This window comes from Elephas maximus, chromosome 7 (genome assembly GCF_024166365.1).
Source record: "Elephas maximus indicus isolate mEleMax1 chromosome 7, mEleMax1 primary haplotype, whole genome shotgun sequence".
In the NCBI taxonomy this organism is placed as follows: Eukaryota; Metazoa; Chordata; class Mammalia; order Proboscidea; family Elephantidae; genus Elephas; species Elephas maximus.
This window is the reverse complement of record NC_064825.1, coordinates 53,069,788-53,092,707: the sequence shown is the minus strand read 5'-3', so window position 1 is coordinate 53,092,707 and position 22,920 is coordinate 53,069,788. Positions and strand designations below refer to the sequence as shown.

The following is a 22,920-nucleotide window of genomic DNA, read 5'->3' as shown; positions in this document are numbered from 1 at the left end:
AGTAGAGTTACTTGGGGAGCCTTTTCAAAATGAAAACATCTATAGCCCAACTCTGGAGATTCCAGTTTAAAATTTCTAGAATGGGACCTGGGTGTGTGTATTTTGAGAAAGCTTGCCAGGTAATTCTGACGTGGCACTCTAGTTAAGAAACACTGGTTTCAGTGAGCTTTGTTTAATTGAAGGAGTTACTCAATTTCTGGACGTTGGGAAAAAGAACTGTGTTGGGCTTTTTTTTTTTTTTTTTTTAAGGAAAGTTTGGGGGAGAATGCTGATTTCTGTAAAAGCATTATGTATTTAGGAACAGCTTGATCTTTTCCAGTGTTTTCACACTCTTAAAATGTTCAGGTGTTAAGACACCTAAAAGTGCTAACAGGACACTTGGAACATTGTGGAGGGCCCCTCAAAATGTTACATTTAATTCTATTATGTGGACAAAGCGTAATTTTACTAGAAGACTACTTCATTATGTGTATATAATACGAAAATCATCATATGTGTCACAAAGTCCAAATAATAAGCATGATTGGGCATTTTCTGATTATTTACATTCAAAATAGTTTGCTCCTTATTATTATTTTCTTGTTTGCCAGCAGGTAAGTAGTAGCAAGCGTCTTAAGTTTAAGAAAAATTTATGGAGGTGGAAAGCCTTTATATTTGAGTAAAATATACCAATAACTCATTTTTATTTCAACGGGGGAAAAAAAACCCAAACATCCTTTTTGTGGTTGTAGTTGCTGGAACACTTTTGTCCAATTCATGAAGTCACCAGGTACGTAAGTTTGGATACTGGAGGGAAATCATTCATATGAGGTAGGGGGTTTTCATCAAAGATTTCCCCTAATGTTCCCAGAGGAATTTAGAGAGATAAGTAGGGGTCATAGATCACAGTCTTAAAAGTCATCTCAAAGAGAATGTCCAGGCCCCAGCATCTCTGAGGTTTGGGGATGGGAGAAGGGGCACACATGCAGTGAAACCTGCGAAAGCTGGAAATCGGTGGGACTACCTTGTTTTTCTGGGTCTCACAAGTTTTCTGCCTTTGATAGGGTGCTGCAGCCTTACCACTTTTCTATCATTCTTTTTAGTGGAAAATATTTGAGTTTTCCTTCTCTGACAGGTTTTTGCATTACACAGGTTCCCGTTTTCACAGGTTTTATTGTAGTTAGAAAAGCATTTAACATTATAACATTTATATCTGCAGAGTTGCTATGAGTCAGAATTGACTCAACAGAAGTGTTTTTTTTTTTTTTAGTATCTGAAAAAATAGGGAAAGATAATTTTTTATAATACAAACTCTAGAAAATAAAGCCTGACAAAATCTTAGGTATTTTAGTACTAGGTACTAGTATTTTAGGTGCTTGAAGTAGCAGAATATGGTTGTAATTTTTGATGGGTATGGTACATAACCTACGTGGCTCATATCAAAATTTGCCATAAGACAAAACAAAAACACTTGTAGTTGAGTCAGTTCTGACTTATAGTGACCCTGTAGGACAGAGTAGAACTGCCTCATAGGATTTCCAAGGAGCGGCTGGTAGATTCAAACTGCCGACCTTTTGGTTAGCAGCTGAGCTCTTAACCGCTGTGCCACTAGGGCTCCCAGATTTGGCATAGTGGACTTGAAATCTTTATTAAAAGGGGACTTAGGTAAAAAATGTCAAAAGACATTGTTTTAAAGGGTTTAACTTCGTATTAAAGGGTTTAACTTCATATTATGGTGCTGTTCAGCTCAGAAAAAGAGTATGGATGAAAGATCATTTTACAAGGTGTATTTTATCATATGGGGATTTAGGATAATGAATGAGAGTGAACATTATGCTACAGTTGACAACCCTAACTAAGTTTATAGAATGATTGTTATCAGCTGCCTACCCCCATGCACGATGGAACAAAATGCTGTCCAGTTCTGCGCCATCCCTATGATTAGTTGCAGATAGGGCTGCTGTAATCCGTAGGGTTTTCTTTGGCTGGTTTTTGGAAGTAGGTTTCCAGGCCTTTCTACCTAGTTTATCCTGGTCAGGAAGGTCCGCTGAAACCTATTCGGCATCATAGCAATATGCGAGCCTCTATCGATGCCAGGAATTAAACCGGGTCTGCACATGGAAGGCAAGAATTCTACCGTTGAACTACCATGCCCCCACTGTAGAATTATACATTTTCTGAAAGAGAATTATATTGCATTCTGTGGTTTTTTAAAACAGTAATTTTTTTCTTTCCAGCATTCCGAAGCAAAGACTCATTTTGAGGATGTTTAATAAATCATTTGGAACGCCCTTTGGGGGTGGCACAGGAGGCTTTGGCACCACTTCAACATTTGGGCAGAGTAAGTTTTAAAAAAAACAAAACAAAAGAAGGGAGGAAAATTTCTTAATTAAGCTTTCTTATTAAGGACAAATTCACTCTGATAGCTTCAGATCAGAGTTTTATTTCTGCTTTGAGTTTATAACGAAGTCTCTTTGAAAAAACTGACTGAAATATGGTCTTGTTAAAAATTTTTCAGAAAATGGAAGTTCTGAGTTTTCATGACTTTCTGACGATCAAGAGAAGATACTTAAAATATTTGTATTAATTGGTTCTTTTAGCAGAAAGTTGTCATTTGTTAAAATTTTCCAAACCAGGAAATCGTTTTTTAATGTTAAAGTCTAAAATGCAGTTATTGAACAACTGCTCTGGGATTTATTCTTTGAACAAGATGTGATATTCAGAGACATAAGTGTTAAAAATCACAGTCCTAATCCCTACCGGCAAACTCCCCTCTCACTCAGTATTGTACATGACGCTGGCTGCCTATAGCAATTACTGTTTATTCACTTTTAAACTTATTGTTAAAAATTTTAAACTTACATAAAAGTGTAAAGAATGGTGTAATGAACACTTATGTACCTGTCTCCCAGCAGTTAGCATTTTCTAAATCTTATTTATTTATTCCTCTGTTTTTAAAGGGAGGAGAATATTTGGCCAGAGTATTTTAATGCAAATCTCAGAATCTTTCTATAATTGATAAGGATTTTTTAAAAACCTAACCACCAAATCTTAATCGTACCTTAAGAAGTTAACAATAGCAGAAATTTTTCCAAGTGTCCCCGAATACTCTGCTTCTAGGTCAGTGGTTTTTTAACCAGAAGTGCCCATCAGAATCACATTTGGAAGGTTTTTTTCCCCCAAAGTACACGTTTTCAATCATAGAACTATAAAATTTAGAATCTCTAGGGTTGGAACCTGAGGATATATGTTTTGAAAAAGCTTCCTGGGTCATTCTGATGTGCTTCCCTAATTAAGGCCCGTTCATCCTAGTAACTATGGGGTATAACAGTGTCTGGAAAGGATTTTAACACTTTAATGTTGACAGTTTTACTTTACTAGTAGCTCTTACCACTTGTTACCTTTCCCGCTGTTTTTTTTTTTTTTTTAACCTGTCAGCATCTATAACATTCATTGAAAAAGTGATACATTTTGACTCCGAGTTTCCATACTTCCCCTAGGGACAATGAAATAAAATGTGTGTGGCTTAATTTTAATGCTATAATTGTCTGATGATATTTTGAAAGTTTTCAGATTAGACCGGTAGTCCTATCCAAATACAGAGTACGCAGAAACATTGAAACTCTTTTTCATTGGGTCACCTGAATTAGAATGCATTCTGACTTTGGGTTTTGCTTTTTCAGATACTGGTTTTGGCACTACTACTGGAGGGGCATTTGGAACATCTGCATTTGGTTCTAGCAACAATACTGGAGGGCTATTTGGAAATTCACAGACCAAACCAGGTAGGGGCTTTATTTAGTATGTAGATGATTTATTTCTAACTGGTGTAGGACTTCATTTAGTAGCTCTGATCTGTCTACTCAATTTTTTTTTCTTCCCTCTCCATCTTGCCAGGAGGATTATTTGGTACCAATTCATTTAGCCAGACTGCTACTTCCACAAGCACTGGCTTTGGGTTTGGCACATCAACAGGAACGTCAAATAGCTTGTTCGGAACTGCAAGCACAGGAACCAGTCTCTTCTCATCCCAGAATAATGCCTTTGCACAAAATAAACCAACTGGCTTTGGGAGTAAGTAGGACATTATTGGACTGCGGCATCTGACAATTTGGTTTCCTTATTAAATGTGTCCTTGCTTCTTCTTTTCCGTCTGTTCTCCCATCTCCCTTTCTGACCAAATGGCGAAAACATGGGGAGAGGAAGATTTCAAAAGTGTATAGAAAAGTTTAATAGACTGGGGTGTGGGGGCATATGTACATCTGTCCGAGGTTGGAACTGTGAAAAGCACTATTGAAGGAATATGCAGAGGAAAAGGTGCCTGATAAAGAATGGCCAGCGATAGGATGAAAAGCCAGGTCAGAATAGTGTCCGTGTTCAGGCAGGAGAATTTCAAGAAGGACTGTGTTATAGTCAACAGTATTGTGGTGCAGAGGTACCTTGTCATGCCTCTGTCTCACATTTGGTATGAAGAGATTAGAGCAGGAAGGACAAATACTATATGTCACATGGCTAACTTCTCATTCCTTGTTCATGGCAGGTGTTGCTTCCCGTTCCTTGTCCGTGACAGATGTTGTTTATTGATCATGGTTTTTTTTTTTTCTTTTTAAGTCTAACTTTGGCCCAGGAATACTTCTGCACACAGTACTTTGTCATAGCCACTACTAGTTGATCAAGTGTACCTATGAGGTGATGGTATTTCCAGCTCAGAAATACAGAAGAATGAGTAGTTAGCTAGAAAGCAATGTTTTCTAAAGGGAATGTTGTTTGCAGGGATGTTGAAATAGGTGACAATATAAAATACAATTTAAAGTGCTATTCAAGAGAGATGTGCCCATCTACTTCAAACAACATATTAGGGCATGCTTTTAGAAAGAAATAGCAGTCTGTCTGCTAGGCAGAAATCACATTCTTCCTACCCAGGTAATTTAATGTCAGTTAATTTTAAATATTGGCAGATAGCTTTTTTAGTCATTGACATTTCTGGTACTATATGTGTTAACTTCATTAGAGGTAGTATCCCTCTTATTTCAAGAAATATTCTTTGGCTAACAGTTAAATTCATTTATATGGGATAGTTTTTTAGAACTGCTGTTTGGAAAGGTAATCAGAGGATCTGCTGATTCTTTATTAGTTCCTGTAAAATGATTCACAATGCCTACGAATTTTTCCAAATCTTTTTTTGGGTGAAAAGTTATCTTAACCTGTGTTTTATTGCCCTAGTAGGGTCATTCATATATTCTGAATATTTGGGTTTTGTGTGTGTGTAAATAAAATAATACATGTAAATAAAATATTCTGTGAGTCCTGTTGAAGTCTGTTGTGACCAGATGTTCTCAGAAACACAAGTTCATTCAACATCTAGTCTTAAGAAAAGGGTGAGATAAAATTTATGATGAAGGAAGTAGTACTACTTGTAACTTGTCTTCCAGGTATGCCTAGGGAGGGTTTCATGGATACCTAGATGACTAAAGGATTCAGACTTTGTCTCACCTGAAATTTGTAAACTTAGACTTATGTATGTGTCTGTATGACATATGTGTTTGAACTTAGTTGCTAGGGAGATTTGAAAGAGAACATTTGAGGATGTGAAAATAGCGCTGCTGTAGTGCCACAGCCCAATTGCAAAAGGAATTCTCAAATTCCTTTCTGGTTACCACTCTTTTTTTTTCTAATTCATAGATTTTGGAACAAGTACTAGCAGCGGAGGGCTCTTTGGAACTACAAATACCACCTCTAATCCTTTTGGTAGCACATCTGGCTCCCTTTTTGGGCCAAGTAGTTTTACAGCTGCGCCTACTGGTACTACCATTAAATTCAACGTAAGTATTTTTTTCTAATCTTTGTCGAATATGTCTCTTCCATCTGTATGTTTCTTTGCAGAATGAATTGTAAAAATTGCTCCTCTTTCCATTTATGGGTAACTTACTTTCACTCTTCCTGAAAGATGTGTTAAAAACAAAACCTGTAAATAGTCGTATAGTAGATAGCAAGGGTTGTGAAACATAGTTCTAATTATAATGTATGTTTGAATTATGCTCAACCCAATCAAATTTGTATTTATAAGGTTGCTTATAATAGGAAGTATAAGGTTGAACTTGAATTTACTGTTTTCATAATTTGACCTCTGAATGGTTAACCCTTTATTTCTATAAGGAGACAAACTGCAGAAAAGTCATTTAAAATAAGGCCCCTTTAAGGAGGTTTAGGGAATAACTTATCAATGTTCTGTGTCAGTTGAAAAATGAATTTTTAGTTGATGAAATGGCAAAGTAGGACAATAGAGTTTTGGGGTTTGTTTTGGTTTGTTTTTTAGAGGAGTTGGGTAGAGGATTAGAGTGGAGGATTTTGTTTATGGAAATATGGAATACCACTTGCTATAAGTTGTTGGGAGATGCTTAAGATAGATTGGAGGTGCAGTTAGCCTAATGGAAATCTCTGGCAGAAATAGGGATTTACCATAGTTTTTATTAAACTTCTCTCCATAAAATGAAGAATTTCTCAGGTGATGAATTCATAATACTGAATTTAGAATCCTGAATTTAAAATAAAGTTAAATATAAGTGGTAGTGAAAAATACTCTGTGATGTCTCTTAAAATATACAGTATAAGTAGGACTCTTTAGTTTACTTATTGTGCCTTTTTCCTCATAAGGCTGTGGGGAAAAAAAACAGGCTTCCATAGTTTCTTAAATGTAACAGCAGTTATAAAGCAGACACTTCAGGGCAGAAGAGGGGTGAGAACTCAGAAATAGAGGTTTAAATGTGTATGCTGGATAAGTAGGGTAACACTTCTTATGCGTATAATATTAAGCATATTTTAGTAGATAATTTGATGGCTTGGGTTATGGGATTAAACCCTGGGTTTGTGATAACTTTGTTACTTAGTTTGACTTATTCAGATAACTTGGATGTAGGGAGAGATCGGGAATGCAATATATTTATGCAAGCATTTTTGAAACTCAAAAGACTAAGGGGACTAATTTTAGAGTTCAGTGATTGAGGAATTGTGTCTGAGAGAGTAGGAACATAAAGCTTGGACTTTCAGATTTGCCTTTGTCTTCCTTTGCAGCCTCCAACTGGTACAGATACTATGGTCAAAGCTGGAGTTAGCACTAACATCAGCACCAAGCACCAGTGTATTACTGCTATGAAAGAATATGAATGCAAGTCACTAGAGGTCAGTAAAATGCAATACAGAATATCTGTGTAGCCTTTTCATTCTATTGGAAAGCAGCTTTTAAAAATGGTTTTGATTATTTTTAGAATTAAGTGGCTCACATTGAGTTTATGTAAAAAGCTTTAATATGAACCAAATTGTTTAAAATTTTAATGTAAGTTTAGTAGTTATCTGATTTTTGAGATAGGGATCATATTCAGCTCTTATGTATTGGTGTAGCTCTACTGATGGTCTGTTCTGATTGGATGTTGCTCGCGCTTCGCTGGGCAACGTGTATATGTGTGCATGTGTTCTTAGTAAACTTGTTTTTGTTGAAGAATAGCATACATGCAGAAAAGTGCAAAGTCATAAGTGTACTTACTACTCGGTAGATTTTCACTAAGTGAACACACCCATGTAACCAGGATCCAGATCAAGAAACAGAGCATTACCAACATTCTAGACATTCCCCTTGTGTCCCCCAGTCACAGTCCTTCTCTTCCAAAGGTAATCACTATCTTGACTGCCCATTTTTTAACTTTATATAGCTGGAATCTTACATTATGTACTCGTTCATGTCTGTCTGTCTTTTAACATTGTGAGAGTCATGTAGTTGCATGAGGTTAGTTTGTTCTCGTTACTGTTCATTGTATAAACTTTTAAAATATTTAAACATTTAAACTGTCATCCTGATTATAGCTGTTACTGTTTCTTGCTTCTACCTGCATGCCATACTTGCTTTATTAGAGTGTGCAGAAACATGCCAACTTGAAAAATAAAATTGTTAAACTTTGTCCCTATTTTTCCTAAATTTTCCAAACTCTCCAGAATTCTTCATCTTTTATCAACTAATTTTTGTGTTTAAGGTTGGCGGTAAACAAGATTATTATATAGCATTTTACCAAAAGAAAGTATTTATTGTTTATAAAAAAAAAATTTAAGATTATGATAGGTAGACCCTTTGGCCTATATAGTTTTATGGTAATGATGGTATGGATTTCAATGCCCATTATAAAGTATTGGAAATTTTTTTGTAATGATATTGAAGTTAATGTCATCCTGTAGTTGTCTGTCTTTTAGTCATGTTTCCTGTGTGAAACTTGAGAATTAAGGTATTAGTTTCCTAAATAATTTTTTTGGCTATATATTAAGGTTGGAAATATGTTTTTACTCCCCTCAGGAACTTCGTTTAGAGGATTATCAGGCTAACCGGAAAGGTCCTCAGAACCAGGTGGGAGCAGGTACCACGACTGGCTTGTTTGGGTCTTCTCCGGCTACCTCCAGTGCTGCAGGACTCTTTAGCTCCTCTACCACTAATTCAGGCTTCGCATATCAGAATAAAACTGCCTTTGGAACGAGTAAGTACTTGCCACCATATTGAACCATACTGAGTTTATTTAAGGTGGGATTTGACTAATGTGTGCCTGATTTGCAGCTTGGTTTTCTTTTTCTCTTGACTGCTGTCAAAATGTCCTCAGACTTAACCATAAGAGGAGTACATTGTAGAAAAGTAAGGTTGTATGTTTATGAGCTCTCCTAAAATGGAGTGGGCTTCCCTAGGACTCTAGTATGACATGTAATTCAAAGAGAAACTATGCAACCTTTAACTTTTTGGGTGTAGTAACAGGGATGTAACCAATGGATGCACTCATTGAACAAATTTATTGAAAACTTCCTACGTGCCAGGTACTATTCTAATTGTTAAATGTACAACAATGGACAAAATAGGCAATAACTGCTTCCCAGGCTTTACCTGTTAGTGAGAGAAGAAAAATAACAAAATAAAACATAATTATTACTTTGTGATAAGTGCTATGGAAAGAAATAATTTAGGGATGCTGAGGGAACATGGAATGCCTGGTATGTATGTTGAGATGGAGAGAAATGCAGTTTTAAGTGAAGGTGGTTAAAGAAGGCTTCACGAGAAGGTGATGTTTGAGCAACGATCTGTCTGAAGAAGGTGAAGGTGAAGGTGCAAGCTGCAAGCTGTTTCTAGGGGAAGAGCATACCAGCTACAGGAAACTAAGTTTAAAAACCATGAGTTTTTGCCAAAGAGGAGAGGACAAGGGAAAGTACTAGGGATTAGATTGTATGGGATTTTGTGGGTCAGCGTCAGGACTTGCATTTTTATTTGAGTGAGTTGAAAGACCATGAGAAGGTTTTGAAAGGGGAGTCATGTGATTATGAGTGAAGGATTTTTTTTTTTTTAATTGTGCTTTAGGTGAAAGTTTACCGCTCAAGTTAGTTTCTCATACAAAAATTTATACACACATTGTTATGTGACCCTAGTTGCTATCCCTGTAATGTGACAGCACACTCCCCCTTTCTACCGCGGATTTCCTGTGCCCATTCACCAAGCTCCTATCTCTTTCTGCCTTGTCATTCCACATCCAGGCCGTAGCTGCCCATTTAGTCTTATGTATCTACTTGAACTAAGAAGGACACTCTTCACAGTGTCTTTTTGTGTCTTACAGTCCAGTCTAATCTTTGTCTGAAGAGTTGGCTTTGGGAATGGTTTTAGTTCTGGGTTAATAGGGAGTCTGGAGGCCATGTCTTCTGGCGTTTCTCTAGTCTCAGTCACATCAAGTCTGGTCTTTTTATATGAATCTGAGTTCTGTACCCCACTTTTCTCCTACTCTGTCAGGGACTCTCTGTTGTGTTCCCTGTCAGGGCAGTTATTGGTGGTAACCAGGCACCGTTTAGCTCTTCTGGTCTCAGGCTGATGGAGTCTGGTTTATGTGGCCCTTTTTGTCTCTTGGGCTAGTATTTTCCTTGTGTCTTTGGTGTTCTTCTTTCTGCTTTGCTCCAGCTAGATTGGGACGAATTGATGCATCTTAGATGGCCACTCACTAGCTTTTAAGACCCCCGAGGCCACTCACCAAAGTGGGCTGCAGAACATTTTCTTAACTTTGGTATGCCAGTTGACCTAGATGTCCCCCGAAACCATGGTCCCCAGACCCCCACCCCTGCTACTCTGTGCCTCAAAGTGTTTGGTTGTGTTTAGGAAACTTCTTAGCCTTTGGTTTAGTCCGGTTGTGCTGACTTCCCCTGTATTGTGTGTTATTGTGAAGGATCATTTTTTTTTTTTTTAACTTTTATTGAGCTTCAATTGAACGTTTACAAATCAAGTCAGACTGTCACATACAAGTTTATATACACCTTACTCCGTACTCCCACTTGTTCTCCCACTAATGAGTCAGCCCTTCCAGTCTCTCCTTTCGTGACAATTTTGCCAGCTTCCAACTCTCTCTATCCTCCCATCCCCCCTCCAGACAGGAGATGCCAACACAGTCTCAAGTGTCCACCTGATATAAATAGCTCACTCTTCATCAGCATCTCTCTCCTACCTACTGTCCAGTCCCTTTCATGTCTGATGAGTTGTCTTCAGGAATGGTTCCTATCCTGGGCCAACAGAAGGTTTGGGGACCATGACCGCCGGGATTCCTCTAGTCTCAGTCAGACCATTAAGTATGGTCTTTTTGTGAGAATTTGGGGTCTGCATCCCATTGATCTCCTGCTCCCTCAGGGGTTCTCTGTTGTGCTCCCTCTCAGGGCAGTCATCGATTGTGGCCGGGCACCAACTAGTTCTTCTGGTCTCAGGATGATGGGGGTCTCTGGTTCATGTAGCCCTTTCTGTCTCTTGGGCTCTTAGTTATCGTGTGACCTTGGTGTTCTTCATTCTCCTTGGCTCCAGGTGGGTTGAGACCAATTGATGCATCTTAGATGACCGCTTGTTAGCATTTAAGACCCCAGACGCCACAAATCAAAGTGGGATGCAGAATGTTTTCATAATAGAATTATTTTGCCAATTGACTTAGAAGTCCCCTTAAACCATGGTCCCCAAACCCCTGCCCTTGCTCTGCTGCTGACCTTTGAAGCATTCAGTTTATCCCGGAAACTTCTTTGCTTTTGGTCCAGTCCAGTTGAGCTGACCTTCCATGTATTGAGTATTGTCCTTCCGTGAAGGATCATTTTTGAAGGTTGCTGTATTGAGAGTAGATTGTAAGGTAAGAAAGTTGTAAGCAGATCAATTAGAAAGCTATTGTTGTATCCCTGTGAGGAATGAAATGATGGTGGCTTAGACCAAGGTGATGCTATAAAACCAAACCAAATCTGTTGCCGTGGAGTCGCTTCTGACTCACAGCTACCCTATACGACAGGGTAGAACTGCCTCCATAGAGTTTCCAAGGAGCACCTGGTGATTAGAGCTGCTGACCTTTTGGCTAGCAGCCGTAGATCTTAACCACTGCATGGTTTCCAGGTGATGCTATGGAGATGGTAAAAGGAGATGAACTCCTTATTTCTTGGTCTGCCTTTCCTCTGTCAGTTTGCTAACTTATTTCTGATGCATATTTGATTAGTGCAGGGGGCAGGAGAACAGGAAAGTTCTTACTTGACCGGTGTCCTTTTTATAAGATGGATTTGTGTGTGGTGGGGGGGGTCAGATTCTGGACCCAGTTTTATATAAAGCTGATAAGATTTGCCAGTGGTCTGATTAGATGTGGCATGTGAAAGAGGAGCCTAGGATGATGACTAAATTACTTTAAAAAATGTTACTTTTGAAAAGCTAATACTTACGTATGGAACAGAATTCACAAAAAAAGCATATAATGAAAGATCTGTACCCCTCTCCCAGCCACTAGTTTACCTCAGTAGAGACTATCAAAAGTTAGTTTTGTCGTGCACACACATGCAAATACATACGTATTTATCTAAGTGATATTTAACATTCTTTTTCAGTCCTGGTATTCTCTAATTTAGTTTATTCATGGTTGAGTGCTATGTATTTGACCCTATACATCTAAAGAGGAAGTAGCTGTTGTCAAGAAAAGTGTAGTCTGACAGGGTGAAATATGTACACAGACTTTGAGTGTAGTGTGATAACATGTAAAATAGAAAAAAGCTATGGGCTCACAAAGGAAGATCACTTAGCCCAGGTAGGGTTCTTAGGGTTAAGGAACTGTTACTGTAGGAATTAAAGTCTGAAGCAAATCTGGAGTTAGGTGAAGGATGGGAATTGATATGGTCATTCAGTTTGAGTAATGAATATAATTTTGATATGTAATAGATAACATAAGACTACTGTAGCAACTGGATAATGTAAGGTTTTGTTTTGTTTTGTTTAATTTCTTTTTCCTTTTCCTGAAAGGTACAACTGGATTTGGAACAAACCCAGGTGGTCTCTTTGGCCCGCAGAATCAGCAGACCACCAGCCTCTTCAGCAAACCATTTGCCCAGCCCACAACCACCCAGAACACTGGCTTTTCCTTTGGTAATACCAGCACTCTGGGACAGCCGAGCACCAACACCATGGTAAGAAAATACGCCCTTAGTTAATTCCGCTATCACATATCTGTCAGTTTGGTCTCTTGTGCGTTGCTGTTTTACCAACTTCTGCAGTCTCAAATTGATCAAACATGCAATCAAGATGCATTAGTAATTACTGGCAATTGGAGTGTGAAAGTTGGAAACAAAGAAGGAGGAACAGTAGCTGGAAAATACGGCCTTGGTGATAGAAATGATGCCGGAGATTGCATGATAGAATTTTGCAAGACCAACGACTTTTTCATTGCAAATACCTTTTTTCACCAACATATATGGTGACTATATCCATGGACCTCACCAAATGGAATACACAAGAATCAAGTCGACTACATCTGTGGAAAGAGGTAATGGAAAAGCTTAATATCATGAGTCAGAACAAGGCCAGGGACCGATGCTGAAACAGACCATCAAGTGCTTATATGGAAGTTCAAGTTGAAATTGAAGAAAAGTAGAACGAGTCCATGAGAGCCAAAGTATGACCTTAAGTATATCACACCTGAATTTAGAGACCATCTTGAGAGTAGATTTGATGCTTTGAACACTAATGACCCTAAGAAGGCCAGATGAGTTGTGGAATGACATCAAAGACATCAAATGTAAAGAAAGGAAGAGGTCATTAAAAAGACAAGAAAGAAAGAAAAGACCAAAATGGATGTCAGAAGAGACTCTGGAAGTTGCTCTTGAATGTAGAGTAGCTAAAGTGAAAGGAAGAAATGAAGAAGTAAAAGAGGTGAACGAAAGATTTCAAGGGTGGGTTGAGAAGACAAAATAAATTATTAGAATGAGATGTGCAGAGACCTGGTGATAGAAAGTCAGAAGGGAAGAATATGCTCAGCATTTCTTAAGCTGAAAGAACTGAAGAAAAAATTCAAGCCTTGAGTTGCAATATTGAAGGATTCTATGGGGAAGATATTAAACGACTCAGGAAGCATCAAGAGAAGATAGAAGGAAAACAGAGTCACTATATCAAAAAGAGCTAGTTGACATTCAGCCATTTCAGGAGGTACCTTATGTGCAGGAACCAATGGTACTGAAAGAAGTCCAAGCTGCTCTGAAGGCATTGGTGAAAAATAAGGCTCCAGGAATTGACAGAATACCAATTGAGATGTTTCAACAAATGGATGCAGTGCTGGAATCGCTCACTCGTCTATGCCAAGAAATTTGGAAGACAACTATCTAGGCAACGGATTGGAAGAGATCCATATTTGTACCCATTCCGAAGAAAGGTGATCCAACAGAATGTGCAAATAATTGAACAATATCATTAATATTACACACAAGTAAAATTTTGCTGAAGAGCATTTAAAAGCAGTTACAGTAGTACATTGACAGGGAGCTGCCAGAAATTCAAGCTGAATTCAAAAGAGGACATGGAATGAGGGATATCATGCTGATGTCAGATGAATTACAGCTGAACGCAGAGAATACCAGAAAGATGTTTACCTGTGTTTTATTGACTATGCAAAGGCATTCGACTGTGTGGATCATAAAAAATTATGGATAACATTGCAAAGAATGGGAATTGCAGAACACTTCCTTGTGCTCATGAGGAACCTGTACTCATACCAAAAGGCAGTCATTTGAACAGAACAAGGGAATACAGGCATAGTGGTTAAGTGCTACGGCTACTAACCAAGAGATCAGCAGTTCAAATCCACCAGGTGCTCCTTGGAAACTGTGGGGCAACTCTGCTCTGCCCTATAGGATCTCTATGAGTCAGAACTGACTTGACAGCAGTGGGTTTTGTTTTTTTGGTTTTGGTAGTCCATAAGTGTCGAGGGTATGTAATATAGTGAATAGAACAAAATTCTTGAAATAACTAAGAACTGAATTTTAGTCCACCTTCTGTTCTTTACTGAGAGGGCACTGAGCATGTCACTTATCCTTCCTGGGCATATTCGTTCATCAGTAAGTAACAGCTGGCTTAGTGGGCTAGAATTGGCCATCCTGAAGCTATACCTTGAGTCATTGACTACAGCTGTTCTAAAAGATAGAGGAAGAATATTTATCAATGAGTGGCAGTATTTCAGAGTGTTTATTCAGGTTGTTCCTGTAAATGGAAGCAGGCAAAGTCTAGTTTAAAAAAAAAAAAAAAAAGGTTGACCTAAAACTCAAAGCCATATTGGATAACTGCTACTTCTGTGTAGAAAGTGAAGGACAGTCCTTGCAGTCATTACCTATTTCTAGGGACCCCTTTAAGGAAGCATAAAATTAAAGGTTGATAGGAGGTGTGATTTATTAATTAGAAGTCTTGGGATTTACTTGATCTTTAAATTAGAGATGCTTTGCTCAATTATAAAGCAAATACAACTAGAACCCAAAAAATCCTCAAGAAAATATCAGCAAACCAAATATAGCTACATTTAAAAAACATACACCATGGTCAAATGGAGTTTATCCCAGGAATGATAGACTGGTTCAACATATGAAAATTAATCATTGTAATACGCCGTAGTAGTAGAATAATGGACAAAACCTACCTGGTCATCTCAATAGATGCAGAAAAAGCATTTGACAAAGCTAATATCCTTTCATGGTAAAAAAAACACTTAGAAAACTAAGAACAGAAGGGAACCCAGAATAGCTAAAATAATCTCAAAAAAGAACAAAGTTTGGAACTCACACTTCACAATTTTAAAACTTAATACAAAGCAATAATAATCAAGCCAGTGTGGTACTGGCATAAGGATAAACATATAGATCAGTGGAATAGAATTGAAAGTCGAGAAATAAACCCTTCACATTTACAGACAGTTGGTTTTTTAATCAGGATGCTAACACAGTTCAATGGGGAAAGAATAGTCTTTTCAACAAATGGATATCTACATACAAAAGAATGAAGTTGGTCCCTTTCCTTACACCATATAAAGAAATTAACTCAAAATGGATCAAAGGCCTAAATGTGAGGAATAAAGCTATAAAACTCTTAGAAGAAACCAGGAGTAAATCTTTATAACTTTGAGTTAGGAAATAGTTTCTTAGGTATAACACCAAGAGCACAAGCAACAAAAGAAAAAATATATAAATTGGACTTAATCAAAATTAAAAACTTCCATTCTTTAAAAGATACCATGAAAAAATGAAGGGAAAAAAAAAAGTCCACAGATTGGGACAAATATTTGCAAATCATATATCTGATAAAGGACTTGTAGGCAGAATATATAAAGAACTCTTATAACTCAAAAGTAAGAAGGCAAATAGCCCAATTAAAAAATGGGTAAAGGCGTGATTAGATATTTCTCCAAAGATATACCAGTGGCCAGTAAGCACATGCAAAGATGCTTAACATCATTACTCATTAAGAAAATGCAAATCAAAACCACAGTGGTATACCACTTCATACCCACTAGAATGGCTGTATTAAAAAGACAGACAATAACAAGTGTTAGTAAAGCTGTGGTGAAATTGGAACCCTCACACATTGCCGGTGGGAATGTAAAGTGGTGCAGCAGCTGTGGAAAACAATTCGGCAGTTCCTCAAAATGTTAAACATAGAATTTCCAGTTGAGCCAGCATTTCCACTTCTGTGTTATGTACCCAGGAGAAATGAGAACAGAAAAATTTGTGTGCGAGTATTCACAACAGCAATATTCATAATAGCCAAAAAGTGGAAACAGACTAAATGTCCATTAACTAGTGAATGTGCAAACAAAATGTGGTATATTCACATTATGAAGTATTGGCAATAAAAAGGAAAGGAGCATTGATACTTGCTCCAACACGATCAGTACGCCGATTGAGAAAAGACAAGTCATAAATGACCACATTTTGTATGATTCCATTTATAAGAAATTTCCAGAATAGACAAATCCGTAGAAACAGAAAGTAGACTAGTGGTTGATTAGGGTGAGGGATGGGGAGTGAGTGATAATGGAAACAGGATTTTTTGGGGGGTGATGAAATGTTTTAAACTTAGTGGTGATGGTTGTACAACTTAATGAGCGTACTGAAGAAATCACTGAATAGTATACTTCAAATTGATAAATTTTATGATATGTAAATTATATGTCAATAAAGCTATTTTAAAAAATAGTACAGTGAATTTTCAATTCAGCAATAGTCTGTTAGCACAATATTTCTCTCTCATTAACTGATGCTCAAGTAAAATATCAAGTAAAAACATTGGATAGAGCAAATGTCCATCATCTGAAAAGCATGTAGTGTTCTCATTTCAGAAGACTTTTTAAGAAGTCTCTGTTCAGATTAATTTGATTATTTTCAGTTATTTGATTTAAAATCCATTTAAAGAACAGTTAGCCGATTGGCCCAACTTTTTGAAAGTGAGGCACCCTATCATACCATTTTGTTTTCAGTGTTGCAACCCTGACATCTCTTAAAGCACCACATTCTTGAGCCTGTTCCCCAGCACAAGAGTTACTCTTGCTGTGGAGTTTTATTACCTGCTCAGCAGGATCTTAGAGCTTGTCATCTTGGAAACAACAAGGTCTTAGATGTGGTTATGAACTGGTGGTCCTTCCACTCAGGAGCTGTGATATTTTAGGCAAGCTTTCAACCTCTCTAAGCTTTATTTTCATTTGGGAAATGGGGATTATCCCAGCTTTTCAGGATTGTTGTGAGGAAAAGAGATGCTCTTTATAAAGTAACATAGTATTTATCACATAATAAACTTATTTTAAAAAATGGTAACCATTATTATTAATCTGGTACTCTCCATGATTTGGAATCAACTTGATGGCAACTAGGTTTTTTTGGTGGGTGGGGGGGGACTCTAAAAAACTGCTGTAGATATCTTTTAATCTAGATTATTAACATTTTGCAGGGCTTATTTGGAGTAACCCAAGCCTCACAGCCTGGAGGTCTTTTTGGGACAGCGACAAACACCAGCACTGGGACAGCATTTGGAACGGGCACAGGCCTCTTTGGGAACACCAATACTGGATTTGGTGCTGTTGGTTCGGTAGGTTGTTACAGTTAACTGTAATTTGAAGACATGTATAAGTCTGTTAAAGAGCTTACTAAGTAAAGATTTGACTGTCTTTCAAATATATTAATTGGATGTGCTGTATGATTTGATATTGAGAGCAACTAAAAGCTATTTGATGTAAAATAAAACTAGATAATTTCAGTAGGTTTGTTTTCTATTAGTAAATTTCTTTTAAAAACTTCTTTGTCTTAATGTTTGTGGCAGTTTACTTCTGATAGCAAAGTATCACTGCAGTGGGTTGAGTTTAAATTATTCAGTCTAAATTGAGATGCATTCACTCTCCTAAAACCAGGTAATTTTTAACTCCTAGTACCGCCCTTTGTTTTGGGTGATAAATTGGTATGGTATTTGGGAGTTACAAAAATGTTTTTGGTATTGATCAAATTGCTGAAATTGGGGTTCTCATGTTGTTGGAGGCTGAACTGAATTATTTACAGTTTAAGTAAAAATTTAAGTAAAAAGTTACTGTTTAGGAATGCACTTGACCTAGAAACTAGTGAATTCTGTATTACTACTTGAAAAAAAATAAAACTGGTTATATGAGAATCAGTCTGAAACAGTCTATTGCAAATCCGTTTATAAGAAGCTTTGAACTTGCTATTGTTGATAGTTAAAAGAAATAAAATCCCTAAAACATATGGTCCCATTTTCATGAAGATTTAAATCTGATATTTCTGAATTTAGTTTGGTGAGAAATTGAGACACGTATATAATGCTTCAGAAAGCTCTATGCAATTCAATAAGGTGTATTCAATGATTTTTAATATATTCACAGAGTTGTGCAAGTATCATACCACAATCAATTTTAGAGTATTTTCATTAACCCAAAAAAGAACTCCCTGCTTATTAACAGTCACTTTCCCTTCTCCCCAGGCCCCCAGGCCTAGTCAACCTCTAATCTACTTCTGTTTCTATGGATTTGCCTATTCTGGACATTTCATTTAAATGGGATGATACAATATGGTCTTTTATAACTGGCTTATTTTACTTAGCATGTTTTCAAGGTCATCTGTGTTGCAGTATGTTTAAATTTTTTATTGCAACTGTTCCTACTGGCAAATTAAATTCTTGATACATTTCTGTTACAAGGTAAAAAATGTTTGGTTGCCTGGTTATTTTTTTTCCTTGACCTTACGAAAATCCTGTGTTTGCCAGAGGTTTTTAGGCTTGGACATTCTGTGTTTATAAAGTTAACCCTGCTCAGATTACTTTGGTTTGTTTTTCTGATAGTTTTTATTTATCATTCTTCCATGTTTCTCATAAATGTTATGACATCTCTCTCTCAACCCACTTCCCCACCCAATCCACTATACCTGACATAATGTCTATTTACTTTGTGGGTATATCTTTTTTTTTTTATTGTGCTTTAAATGAAAGTTTACAGCTCATGTTAATTTCTCATACAATTTATACACGTATTGTTATGTGACACTAGTTGCAATCCCTGTAATGTGACAGCACACTCCCCGTTTCCATCCCGGTTTCCCGTGTCCTCCAACTGGCTCCTGTCTCCCTTCCTGCCTTCTCATTTTGCCTCCGGACAGAAGCCACCCATTTGGTCTCGTGTATCTGCTTGAACTAAGAAGCACACTCAACGAGTATCATCTTATGTTTTATAGTCCAGTCTAATCTTTGTCTGAAGAGTGGGCTTCGGGAATATTTTAGTTCTGGGTTAACGGAGCATCCGGGTGCCGTGGCTTCGTTGGGGGTTCCTCCAGTCTCTGTTAGACCATTAAGTCTGGTCTTTTTACATAAATTTGGGTGCTGCTGCACATTTTTCTCCTGCTGTTGTGTATATATCTTTATATTATTTAAAAATTTTCTGTATTCTGTTCTTTTTAGACCCTGTTTGGCAATAACAAGCTTACTACATTTGGAACCAGCACAACCAGTGCTCCTTCATTTGGTACAACCAGTGGCGGGCTCTTTGGTAACAAACCAACCCTGACTTTAGGAACCAATACAAACACTTCTAATTTTGGTACATATAAAAAGCAGGTTTGACTCTCTTAAAGTTACACTGACTATACCACACATCATTCTCCTGATTCATATGATTGGGAATATTTAAAAATTCTCAGGTAAGCCGTGGCTTGATATGAGGTACCAGAGGGAAAAGTTTAAAATCATGGACATGGGTTGGGAAAATTAGAAAAAATATACGGTAAATTTCCTTTCCTCGTACAGATTCTCTTGTCTTTCTACTTAAGTGTACTTGCAGGGTACCTGGAAGAAAGTTCATTCTCTAATTAAGGTAGATTTTTCTCGATATAAAGAAGCATCATTTTCTTTGGATTACTTGACTAATAACTGAGAAAGCATAAATGAGACATTTGGTTACTATAACACATTCTGTTAGGCCAGTTTTCAAATGTAGAAATAGTGCACAGGAGGTGATTTGATGATTCCTACTGAAAGTTGAAACCTTTCAGATTTTGGAGATTATACAACAGTTTTCTGGTAGTTTCAAAAATTTTATTCTCTGACTATATAGCAGTACATGTTCACTGTAAAAAAAAAAATACAAATAAGATTGAATAACAAGTTAAAAAAAGAAAGAGGAAAAAAAAACCGTAAACTACTATTTGGAGATCGAACCAGTATAATGGAAATATTATTTTCAGTGTCTTCTGTCACTAACTAATTAGGTTTTCAAATGAATTTAACATGATTGGTGTTAAATGAGATGGAAAGTTCATTTTATTTCCAAGGAAAATAGTGGTGCAAATATTTGTTGAAGATCTCATGGCCAGATGCATTACTAGGCACTGATTGATTCTCTTTGGGAGATGAGCACAAAGATATGGCCATATGGTATAGTCCAGCAGTTACGTAGTTCTTCAGGCAGTTTTTAAAGGCTCTTGTAACGTACTGGAGAAAGAGAACATATTAAACACCCATTTGAAGATTATATGTTTTCGCAGAAGTACATGAAGGCAGGAAATAGGTCTTTGTCAGGTACCAATTCCCAAATTTATGTATTTGATTTGATTTTTACAATTTCTTTTAGTCCTGTTGCTTGCTCACTCTCAATATGATTATAGTTATACTTTTAATTCTTTTTGGTTGTATCCTACTTGAAAGAACAGCTTTGAGGCAGTGGACTTGGTTAGCATGGGTAAGGTATCTAGTTTGTGTATTTGTGTTTCTTGGCAATAAAATTAGGATGGGAATGATACATAAGGATTAAGTCAGTATTTCTCAACCTTTTTTCGTCATTACTCCTCCTTCCCCAAGGAGACCTTTTTTCCCTAATCATTCTTTCTCCCCGTGAAATTTAGTACCTTCGATATACAGTGTATCTCTTTATGTACTATGGCTTTTTGGGCAATCACAAACCATTATAATACCTATGATTTTTTAGCCCCCTGAGAACCAATTTTCGCAACTTTGAGAGTATGTGGGTTTAGCAAAAGCTTTTTTGTTGCACAGTTTATTTCATTTCCGGAATTAAATGTTATTTTCATCTGACAGGGTGCTTGTATAGGATATACTTGATAAACTACACTGTACTTTTAAACTACATTTGATGTTATTCCGTGGTTGTAGATTTCTGATTTACTTGGAGGTTGTTGTTGTTGTATAGACTCATGCTCAGTAGTTTGAAATTGAAAGTCCTCATCTTTATCTGACATGCCTCACTAGCTTGCGTACTGAATTTTAATTGTTCTTAATTTTTAATTTGTAAAATTGTTTTGAAATAACAGAGTTGGTAAACTTTTTTAAGTGAGAATCGGAGGGAATGTGTGGTATAAACAGTGTAAGTTGGGACTTACTTCCCTCTTGTGGGTTTGAGGTAGTTCACAAGTATCTCTTTTTCTGCTGCGTCTGGGGTTTGAAGATCCTTTCTGGTTAAATTAACTCAAAAAGAGATAGAATGTTTCCAAGTACACTTCGTTTATAGACAATTGATTGTGCTTGAGTAGGCAGCACTCCATTTTTGTGGCATAGCTATTAGCATAATTCAAGAAAAGATTTAATGAATGCATGAATCAAATGTATTGAGATTATGTCAGATTACCTGCTTGGATTTACAGTGACATTAGAAATATGTTTCTTTTAAAACTATTCATATTCCTTTACTTCTAACTTTTTCTCTTGATCTTTTTTATAGAGATAATCCAAATACTGAGCATAATAAAGTATGATATTCTTGGTTGGTGATGCTGTCTTACAGTCTAAGATATTCTCTTTGCTATCTTTTGGATTTATTTCTCTCCATGGTACTTTTAAAAATGATATCAAATGTTTGCCAAACATGGTTTTCTGGCCAGTAATTGATTTTTCCCCCCCTCTTATCCTGAGAGGAGTAATTTGTTATTTAGTTTCAGAAGGAGTGCAGTTTGTGTGTATATCTGAACAAAAGAGAATAATAGCAATAATGTGATCTAGATATTTTTAGAGGGGGACCTGTGAATTTTAAAGGGAAATCATAGGATTATCTCTAAATCATGCATCATGATGACGGAGATAATTTGCTCAACTCTTCATTGTCTCTGGTAATGGAAGAAACAGTTGAACTTGAAATAAGTTATTTACAGGTTAGTATCTTCTCTTTTAATTTTAGTGTGTTTTAGGTGAAAATTTATAGCATGAATTAGTTTCTCATTCAAAAATTTATACACAAATTGTTTTGTGACATTGCATGAAATCCCTGCAATGTATCAGCATTCTTCTCCTTTCCCTGGGTTTCCCGTGTCCATTCAGTTTTCCTGTCCCTTCCTGCCTTCTAGTCTTTTCTTTTGGACAGGTGTTGCCCATTTGGTCTTGTCTACTTGATTGCTCGAAGAACCACGTTCCTTGTGTGTGTTGTTGTTTGTTTTATAGGCCTATCTAATCTTTGGCTGAAAGGTGGACTTTGGGAGTGGCTTCAGTACTGAATTAGCAGGGTGTCCAGGCACCATAGTCTCAGGGGTTCATCCAGCCTCTGTCAGACCAGTAAGTCTGGTCTTTTTTGTGAATTTGAATTTTGTTCTACATTTTTCTCCTGCTCTGTCTGGGACCCTCTATTGAATAGCCAGGCACCATCTAGTTCTTCTGGGATCAGGTTGGTGGAGGTTGTGGTTCATTTGGTCCATTAGTCCTTTGGACTAATATTTTCCTTGTGTCTTTGGTTTTCTTCATTCTCCTCTGCTCCAGACGGGATGGGACCAATAGATGTATCTTATATGCCCACTTGCAAGCTTTTAAGACCCCAGATGCTTCTCACCGAAGTAGAATGTAGAACATTTTCTTTATGAACTGTGTTACACCATTTGACCTAGATGTCCCCCAAGACCATGGTCCCCAGCCCTTAGCCCCAGTAACTTGGTCCCTCCAGGTGTTTGGATGTGTCTAGGAAGCTTCTGTGATTTCACTTTGGTCAAGTTGTGCTTGACTTCCCCCTATTTGTGTATTGTCTTTCCCGTCACCAAAGAAACTTGTCTACTATCTAGTTAGTGATTTCTTCTCCCCACTCCCCTCTTCCCTGGTAACCGTCAAAGATTGTTATTTTTCTGTGTGTAAACTTTTTA

At 37.2% G+C, this 22,920-nt stretch overlaps 1 protein-coding gene across 5 annotated transcripts in view; it reads left to right on the top strand.

The window, feature by feature from the left end:
- The window catches only part of NUP98 (nucleoporin 98 and 96 precursor), a 108,676-nt gene that overhangs the window by 16,721 nt on the left and 69,035 nt on the right, over positions 1-22,920 (top strand). For 2 of the 5 annotated variants that reach the window (XM_049889982.1, XM_049889979.1), the window contains exons 2-10: positions 2,217-2,320; positions 3,663-3,764; positions 3,877-4,053; positions 5,662-5,801; positions 7,051-7,158; positions 8,318-8,495; positions 12,287-12,450; positions 17,243-17,380; positions 19,250-19,337. In XM_049889982.1, coding sequence (XP_049745939.1) covers positions 2,245-2,320; positions 3,663-3,764; positions 3,877-4,053; positions 5,662-5,801; positions 7,051-7,158; positions 8,318-8,495; positions 12,287-12,450; positions 17,243-17,380; positions 19,250-19,337 — 1,171 coding nt within the window. In that variant the 5' untranslated portion in view covers positions 2,217-2,244. Of the gene's footprint in view, positions 1-2,216; positions 2,321-3,662; positions 3,765-3,876; positions 4,054-5,661; positions 5,802-7,050; positions 7,159-8,317; positions 8,496-12,286; positions 12,451-17,242; positions 17,381-19,249; positions 19,389-22,920 lie in introns of all 5 variants that reach the window. The other 3 variants (XM_049889981.1, XM_049889978.1, XM_049889980.1) reach the window with 2 other exon arrangements.